Consider the following 9,582-nt stretch of genomic DNA (forward strand, 5'->3'; position numbering starts at 1 on the left):
AGAAAACTCACATTCATCGTTCCATTGATCTCTGCCACTGTCTCATCATCTGTTGGGAACTGATAAATCTGCACTCCATTGCTCACCAATTCACTCATTATCTTGATCTTGAATTTCTGGAGTTCATTCTTGGAGATGGAATCTGCTTTAGCAATGATTGGGACGATGTTGACCTGAAGACATGGCAGAAAGGATGGGTTTACACATTTTATACGGAAGATAGGTTTACACGAGGCAACTACTTTAAGTTAGATGTACACAAGGCAAACAGTACCATAAATGAAAGGAGTTAGGTGCTTGGGTTTCCATGGCAGTTTGTTACACACTGGGAGCTGAACTTTCCCAGTTATAATTTGTCAGGCAATGAGAGAAAGGAAAGAGGGTGAGGTAGCACTTAGAAAAGAATCAACCACCACAATAGAATGTCAGGGTCACCTGGAGTCAAAACATAAACAGACTGCTGGAGAAACTCAGCAGATCTGGCAGTATTTGTGGAGATAGAAACAAAGTTAATATTTCAAATCAATTAGGACTCTTTCGTTTCGAGGAGTCATTGGGCTTAAAACTCTGCTCCACTCTCCACACATGCTGTCAGCTCCACTGAATTTTTCCAGCACTTGGTTTTATTTCAAGTCGCTCCAGTAACCACTGCACTTTGCTTTTAATTAAGGATCACCTGGGGGCTGTGCTAATCCAGAATCTATGGAAATAGAGTCATACAACATGGAAACAGACCTTTCGGTCCCAACCAGTCCATGCCAATCATAATCCCAAACTAAACTAGTCTCACCATCATGTTCCTGGCCCATATCCCTCCAAACATTTCTTATTCATGTACTTATCCAAATGGATTTTGAACGTTGTACCCGCATCCACCACTTCCTCTGGAAGTTCATTCCACACACTAACCACCCTGTGTGTAAAAAGTTCGCCTCTCGTCTTTTTTTCAAATTGCTCTCCTCTCACCTTAAAAATGCACCCCTTCATCTTGAAAATCCCCATCCTTGGGAAAAGACAACTACCATTAACTCTATCTATACCTCTTGTTATTTTATAAACTTCTATGAGGTCGCCTCTCAACCTCCTATGCTCCAGTGAACAAATTCCCAGCTTATCCACCCTTTATAACTCAAATCTTTCATACCTGGTAACATCCTGGTAAATCTCTTCTGAACGCTCTCCAGCTTAATAATATCCTTCCTATAACTGGACGACCAGAACCGGACATAGTACTCCAGAAGAGGCTGCACCAATGTCCTATACAACCTCAACATGACTTTCCAACTCCTGTATTCAAAGGACTGAGTAATGAAGGCAAGTGTTTGCAGGTCGTTTAAAAGTAGAATTCTTAATTTGTATTATAGGCCACTGAGCAGCCGAAAGAAAAGAGGGAATTCTGCACAGTTCAAGACCGAAAGAGCAGAACAACAGTACAAAGTGTGGGAACAGTTGAAAAGCTCTTCCTAACCCAACAAAGAAGAATCTTATGACTTAGTTCTGGATGAGGCAGGAGGGAAGAGTAGGAATGTAATTGTCTACAGACAGAGTCCAAAGTTGGGAGGACTTATGCATTACACATTTTACACAGGCCATGTCCACCTATGAATGATGCTCTTAAGAGGTCCATTGATAACTAACCAGTTAATGATTACTGTGGGCAGATTAAATAAAATGAGCAAAAGCAAAAAAAGTTCTGGATGAAGCTACTAAACGTTTGATTTAGGCTTGCATTCCTCAAACAGGTCAAACTCTCATTCCTGTTATCTCAGCAGGAGATAAAAACAACCTGGTCACTAGTATGACATTAACCAGACTGTTTAGAATGTGGAAATGAAAGCCAATTAAAGCTGGCCTGTACCGTTGACTTTAAACTCTTAACCTCATTATTTTGCCTTGAATCTGCTGTTGTGAAATCCATAGAATCCCTTTTTTTTTCCCTTTTTCCAAAATTAGATGTTTGTTTTTGACGACGCTCCAAAGCGAGATTGCTCACGTCTGAGATAACATCGGCCTCCAAACGAACAAGATAAAATCGGCTCTGGTGTGTCACCTCCAAGGCTGGCCCCCAGGCCCTGGTGGTTAGGAAAATGAAGTTGGCAGCCTGATCCTGCTTCAATGCTAATGGAAATGGTAATTTGTTATCTACTGCTCAATAGCAGGCAGAGAGTCTGACAAAAAAAGTTCCCCAACACCTTCCTGTGCCAAAACAATTTCCAATAGTCCAGTTGGTAAGATACAACCGGACTCATCTGAATAAACTAATTTTCAAAATAAAAATTTCCAGTTTTAGTTCTTTGGGTAGAATTGTCTCCTAAAACAGCGGAGAGAAACTGTTCTGCATCCAGCCAAACCAGCAAAAGCTACAACTCCACACTGAGCCAGAAAACACATTCACTCCAAGGAACAGAGAAAAAGTGGGCTAATATTGCAAGCAGTGTCAAACAAGTCTCAAAGTAGGAGCTAGGTATGACCCTATATATTTGAGGACATGCTTACTGCTGATTGTGGGTGTAAAGTAAAAGCTGGAATCGTTGGGAGTGTTTGTGCAATCTTACACTTCCAGGAAGTACCGGTCGAAGAGATGGGACACCAAGCTCACAGCCCTAAGCTGTCTAACCTGCATTCCCTGTGTGACAGTGACAATTTGCTGGATGCATGGAATTATCCGTGGTATTCCATTCCCTATACATCACCTCAAAAACAAACATCTAATTTTGGAAAAAGGGAAAAAAAAGGGATTCTATGGATTTCACAACAGCAGATTCAAGGCAAAATAATGAGGTTAAGAGTTTAAAGTCAACAGTACAGGCCAGCTTTAATTGGCTTTCATTTCCACATTCTAAACAGTCTGGTTAATCAGCTTGTGATCTTTTACATTACAACAGACACTCACATTCTTTGGAAAGGCAAAATAACTCCAAGAGGAAAGAAGTGAGAAATCAGGATATAAATCAAATTGCTATTGTTTGCACATCCGTGTGGAATGTAGATTATTGACCATCAGCCTAACGAACAAAGTGGAGCAAACAGGAAGCACTAGTATGACTTCAAACATTTTCTAAGTAACATGAATGATAAACTGTCAGGCATAGGAGTCATCTCTCCCCACCCAGATTTTTCTTATTTAATCTTGTCTTTGAGCCTCTTTCTCAATAGGCAACACGCCCCAATGGAACTTTATCCAAGATCTCCACCAACACAACTTAACCACCAATCCCCAAAATGTACAAGAGCAGGTCAGCCGACTGATCATTTTGGATATGGGCAGAGGAAAAAGGGAATAAAGCATCCAGTTGCTCAGAAAGGGCAGATTGGTTTGAATAGTAGTCAGGGCCTTTGTTACTTAAGCAGCGTCATAGTTCAATTAAGCATACGATCAAGGCTTTAAAAAAAACCCAAAAGAACTGCGGATGATGTAAATCAGGAACAAAAACAAAGTTGCTAGAAAGGCTCAGCAGGTCTGGCAGCACCTGTGAAGGAGAAACAGAGTTAACATTTCAGGTCCAGTGACTCTTCCTCAGAACCAGTTCACCAGACCAGAAACATTAACTCTGTTTTCTCCTTCACAGATGCTGCCAGACCATATGATCATAACTGTCGCACTAAGTCCTGGTGTAGTGATCAAATCCACAAGTTGCTTTTTGTTTTAAAATATTGGTTCACAGGATTGGAGCATCATTGGCCAGGCAAGCATTTATTGCTCTTTCCTAACTGACTTGACTTGACTTCACTTCACTTCAGAGGGCAGTTAAAAGTCAACCACATTGCTGTGGATCTGAAATTACATATAGGCCAGACCAGGGTGTTGGATATCCTTCCCTAAAGAACATTAGTGAACCAGATGGGTTTTGACATGGTCAGCATTAGGTATTCTCTTAATTTAGTTTTGTTTAAATCAAATGGAAATTTCATTATCCACCATGGTTGGGATTTGAATCCATATTCCCAGAACATGAGCCTGGGGTTCTGAATTACTGGGCGGTGACGCTACCTCTACACCACCGTTTCCCCTAAAGAGGATTGAGGGGCAAGTGCAAAGTCAAGTCTCAGCTTAACTTGCTAGGGTCTCTGGCATTTTGGTAGAATGCATTGTATCCAACATCACTATTTATAACCTGCTGTTTGCATGGAATCTAATGGTCTAAAAAGATTGAGCATGACTGAAATAGCATCAGGAGGGGGCTGGTTCTCAGAGAGAGAGAGAGTCTTTAGATTATCAAGAAAATTATTCAAAGGGAACAAGAGTTAAATCCAGGTGTTGGGACAAAAGACAATCAGGCAGAACTTGCATTCATATCCCACACGTAACATATTTGCAGAGTGAGATATTTGGACCAATCATCGGAATAGATTGAAGACTTGGGAATGCAATTGCACTATTAGCTTCTGGTGATGGAAATGATTGCGAAGGGACAGAGTGTGGAAATTGCAGAACTGCTGGCTTGGTTTTACAACCTTCCTTTGACTCAGGGCTAATGCCAGAATACTGGAGAATTGCAACTGATACACTCTTCTTCAAAACAAAAAAAAGGTTAGTCCAGACACTACAGCTGCAACCATTCTGGTATTATGTCATTATAGGTCTGTGGTATGTTATACTGCAAACATGACGAGATTACTCCCCCTCACCTTGCTGTCCAATTTTTTCATGGTCACCAAATCGAGAGACTTTAAAGAGTGGCCAGTGGGGGCGATGAAGTACAGGCACACATGGATCCGGCTGTCGTGGTAGTTGTGCAGCGTGCGCTTGATCTTCAGCTCTTCCTGCAGGTAGGCCTCAAATTGAGCATCTATAAACTCTACGATAGACTTGTAGCTGCAGAACAAGAGGTTACAAGTTTTAAACTTGCTTTCATTCAGATAGAGCACAAAAAGGGGACAATTCCATTAGCTGCTGACTTACAAGAAACAGATGGACCCAACAGAAAGGCAGTAAACAGTGGCGTACCAGAAGGGGTGGAGGCTGCATGAGGGCTACCTCCTCTCTGTCATGTTTCAGTCAACAAGAGAGTTGGACTGGCACAAGTCAGGAACATATAGGCCAGCATTCCATTTCCTTTCAAGGCTCCTTCATGATGGAGACCGAGGTGGGCACAATTTAATTCGAGCATTCCCAAAGGATCCATACTCCAGGCTGCCAAAAGCAACTCAATTATCAGCGAGGAATTGAGCCCGCTTTCCTGGAGCGAGGGACAGATGATTGCTCTGGACTTTCTCACGCTCTTGACAAGATTTTGTCATGTGATGCGCAAGGAAACCTTTGATTGGAAGAGACCATCAGACGTAAGCAAGTTCACTTCTCCAGCCCTCCAGCAGTCAAAAGGTCACAATGTTCAAGGCTATGGGGCCAGGTGCTGCGAAAGTAGGACTACTGTAGATTTAGCATTGTTTTGGTGGTACAGGCTCAACAGGCCGAACGGCCTCTATGATTCTACAACTCTCACAATACCCAATTGTACTGGAAATTGCTCTAATGTCGTCACCTTCATTAATGTGTCTGGTAAATTATGTTAAACATGTTATACACCAAGTATAACTGAACAAGCTGATAGTGTGTTCTAAATTTACTATTGCATTGTTTTTATTCTCTAGTTACTCTACAGTAATAATCTGGCATTTCCTTCCCGTACTATTTCTCATTTTATATACTTCACTGAACTTTCCCTTTTAAAAAAGGGAAATTCTGTAGATATGGGCTGTCGCTAGCTGTACTGGCACTTATTGCCCCACTCCTACTTGACCTTAGGAAGGTGGAGCTTCCAGAACCACAGCAGTCTGTGTAATGAAGGTACTCCCACAATGATTATTTTTGGATGAAGACGTCACCTTTAGGCAGCATTTATTGCCCATCTGTGATTGCCCAGAGGACAGTTAAGAGTCAACCACATTGCTGTGGATCTGGAATTACACGTAGGCCAGAGCAGGTAAGGACGGCTGTTTCCTTCCCTATAGGATATTAGTGAACCAGATGGGTTCTTCCTGACAATGGGCAACGGATTCATGGTCATCACTAGATTCCGAATTCCAGATATTTATTAAATTCAATTTCTACCATCTGCCATGGCGAGATTTGAAACCAGAACTTTATCTTGGTCTCTAGTTAACAGTCCAGCGATAATACCGCTAGGCCATTGCCTCCCCAGTTTGTAGGCGGTCAATGCAATTATGTTCTTCAGAGGTAAGTTCGACTCAATCATGTTGGTGCAGGACTGGAGTCACGTAGATCAGACCTAGTAAAGGTGGCAGGTTTCCCTCCAAAGATGGCACCAAGAGCCCCATGTGGAATCATGAACATAAGCACAGAAATGTTGGGGGTGAAGGGGTGCTGGTGTAATAGCTACATCACTTGTAATCTAGAACCCAGGCTAATGTTCTGGTGACATGTTCCAACCTAACTTTAGCAGATCGTGAAGTTTGAATTCAGTAAAATCCTGGACTAAAAGGCCAGCCAACCATGCAACCACTGTCTCCTGTCACAAAAGGAAATATGTCATCTTTACCTAGTCTGGCCTACATGTGCCTCAAGACCCACAGCTACACAGACAACTCTTTGCTCTTCTCTGATTGTCCAGGGAGAAGTTATGAATGCTGGCATAGCCAGGAATACTTTGGTCCCAGAATAAAAATGTTTTGGCAACCTAAATATTTTTAAAACTATTTGGATAAGCACTTGAAATATCATAAAATTTTGTGTGTAGGTAAGTGGGATTAACGCACCTTTAGTGGTAGTTATTGTCAGTGCTGACTCAATGAGCTGAAGGGCCTTTTCTGCGCTGGATGACTCTGACTGGCAGTAGAATCAGTCAGCTAGACTATTGTGACAATCTAAAATAAAAACAAAGTGCTGGAGAAGCTCAGCAGCTCTGACTGCATCTGTGGAGACAAAGAGTGTTAGCGCTTTGAGCCCAGTCTGACTCTTTTTTGGAACCAAGCACATCAATCTGACAGTTTTATGGCCTTGTTTACTGATGAGTTGCCTTGGTGTATTTGATCATTCCATCTCTCTCTCTTATTCCCAGGCCAGGTCTCTGGACTGGTGGGCCAGTAACATCAGCACCAAGCTATCATTACATCGTGGACGGTAAGTGTCAGATTGTCCAATCTTCTACCATAATTTATTCCTTTAAACTTGCCTTTTTGATCTCATTGTTCTATTTGCCCTTTCTAAGCAGATCTCCATTTGGCAGCGAGGAGTCTAACACTGAAGAATTAAAACTGTAGGACCAAGATGTTATGCAGGCTCCAGATCAAGAGCTGAGCACTGGCCGCAAATATTCTAACAATCACTTAGTTTCAATAATTCACGATATTGCTTAGTCACAGCTGCAATGGGATCTCCATCACTCTCAGGTCTCATTTTAAATGTGTAACTTGGCTTCTTCTGCTAATTACCATCAATATGAAAAAAAACCGCACTGATCTTGCAAAGCAATTTGGGAAACGATGAGCCCTTGGGTATCTCGATAGAGTTAAGCACTGTAAAATTGAATTACCATGTGCCGGTATTCAACTTAAATTTGGCAAGCCTGTCAAAATGCTTAATTGAACTCAACCATGTTGTAAATTAAAACTGCATCATCTGTTTCCATCACAACATAATATTTTAACCCATTCAGTGAATGTGACCAGTTTTACAATTTGGCTTTGTTGGTTAGCAAACACTTGTAAGGATCAGGAATCTGCCCTACTTGCACCATCCTCATTGTTGCCTGGATGCGATGAACTAAGCATTGACTGGGGTCTGTATGGAGATTAATCCCGTTTTTGTTTAAAAAACAGTGGAAGTGGGCATCACTGCCTTGACCAGCATTTATTGCTCAACCCTAGTTGTCCTTGAGGTGGTGAACAGCTTTCTTGAACTGCTGTAGTCCATTTGCTGCAGGTAGACCACAACGGCATCAGAGAATTCCAGGATTTTAATCCAGTATCACTGAAGGGACAACAACATATTTTGAAGAGCTTGTTTTTGTTTGCTACCTTGTGTCTCCTTGGGACATCTTAACCCACTTTCAAGCACTTTAGTTGTCAGTAATGGCCTAGTGGTATTATTGCTAAACTACCTACCCAGATGGTAATGTTCTGGTGACTAGATTCAAATCCCACCATGGCAGATGGTGAAATTTGGATTCAATAAAATAAACTGGAATTAAAAGAGAGTCCAATGATAATCACAAAACCACTGTCAATTGTCTGAAAAACACATTTAGTTCATTCATGTCTTTTAGGGAAGGAAACTTTGATCTTTACCTGGCCTGGCCTACATGCAAGTCTGGAGTCACAACAATATAGTTGACTCCTAACTGCCCTCTGGGCAATTAGGGATTGCAAGTAAACATTGGCCTAGCCAGCGATACCAACATCCCAGGAGTAAATTAAGAAATTTCTACCTCCCCTTTTGCATTTCAAACAACTGTATCAAACCACCTCCTTATTCTGCCCTATCTAATGAAAACTATTGATTTTTTTTTAAAAAAGTAGTATTTCCACATAGTTATGCTCCTCTGCCTAGGTAGTATTGCAGAGAATCTGCACTGGACCCTTTCAAATCGTCCCATAATATGAACCTAAAACGTCCACAATTCAGTAACTGTGGACTTGTTAAGGTTTCACATAGATTCATCATTATATCCCTCATCATAAAATTCACTATTTCATCAGTTTGTTCATCATTTCAGGTGCTTCACATGAATCTGAATTCTAAATCTCAACTTACTCACGGAACAATCTTCACTCCTGTTCTATTTTCTAAAATGTAACTTCTCCCATTTATTGACACAGAATTCAAACCAACAGTTTTCATCTCATTTCAATATTTTATCCACATTCAGTTCTTTGAATTATTGACTACACTTGATTTTATTATCTGCACATTTTGAGATCAACCCCACTAGCCCAATATGTAAACTAACACTGACCTTTTAAGTCTACCAGAACAGACTCTCACTTGAACTCACATTCAAAACCCTTCTGACAATTCAGCAGTCCCACAGTACTACACTCTCTTTCAGCCTAAGCTAAGGGTTTGTGGTCTTGAAGTGGGACTTGCACTTCATACCCTGTCAAATAGTTCTTTCAATACACTTATCTAATCTTCAACACTGACTCAGCTCCTGCCACAACGAGGAACTGAAATAACAACAGGCAATGTAGACAAAGATTCCATTAAGCAGATCACGGCACAGAAATTACAATTATGTGTGAAAGTTGTCTCTGACCTTTCTTCCTTGTTAATTTGGTCTCCAAATCCCACACTGTTTACGATGGACAGCTTCAGGCGAACATTACTTTCTTGTAGTTCATAGTTGTTGGACTTTATGTGGACTCCTGGCTGATTGTGAGCTGCTGGGTCACCTTCGAACCTGGTGTTGAACAGGGTGTCCATTAACGTGGACTTTCCAAGACCAGTTTCCCCTGAAATCAAGGCACATTCAAAAGTGTGAAATAAGCAAATTGCCCAAGGCAAGGTACTGTCAGTAACCACGATGAAATCCTTCAACACTAGCTCTCCAGATTACCTCTTAACCACATTCCAATTATGATCTACAGACTGGGCAAAGTCTATTAGATGAGACTTTCTTTAAC

The 9,582-nt window shown here is 41.3% G+C and overlaps 1 protein-coding gene across 4 annotated transcripts in view; it reads right to left on the reverse strand.

Moving 5' to 3' along the window:
• The window catches only part of septin6 (septin 6), a 72,350-nt gene that overhangs the window by 23,940 nt on the left and 38,828 nt on the right, over positions 1 to 9,582 (reverse strand). For all 4 annotated transcript variants that reach the window (XM_048605080.1, XM_048605077.1, XM_048605078.1 and 1 more), the window contains exons 3-5: positions 9,216 to 9,411; positions 4,630 to 4,816; positions 12 to 173 (exon numbers count right to left, since the gene is read on the reverse strand). In XM_048605080.1, coding sequence (XP_048461037.1) covers positions 12 to 173; positions 4,630 to 4,816; positions 9,216 to 9,411 — 545 coding nt within the window. The remainder of the gene's footprint in view (positions 1 to 11; positions 174 to 4,629; positions 4,817 to 9,215; positions 9,412 to 9,582) is intronic.

This window comes from Rhincodon typus, chromosome 14 (assembly GCF_021869965.1).
Source record: "Rhincodon typus isolate 14 chromosome 14, sRhiTyp1.1, whole genome shotgun sequence".
In the NCBI taxonomy this organism is placed as follows: Eukaryota; Metazoa; Chordata; class Chondrichthyes; order Orectolobiformes; family Rhincodontidae; genus Rhincodon; species Rhincodon typus.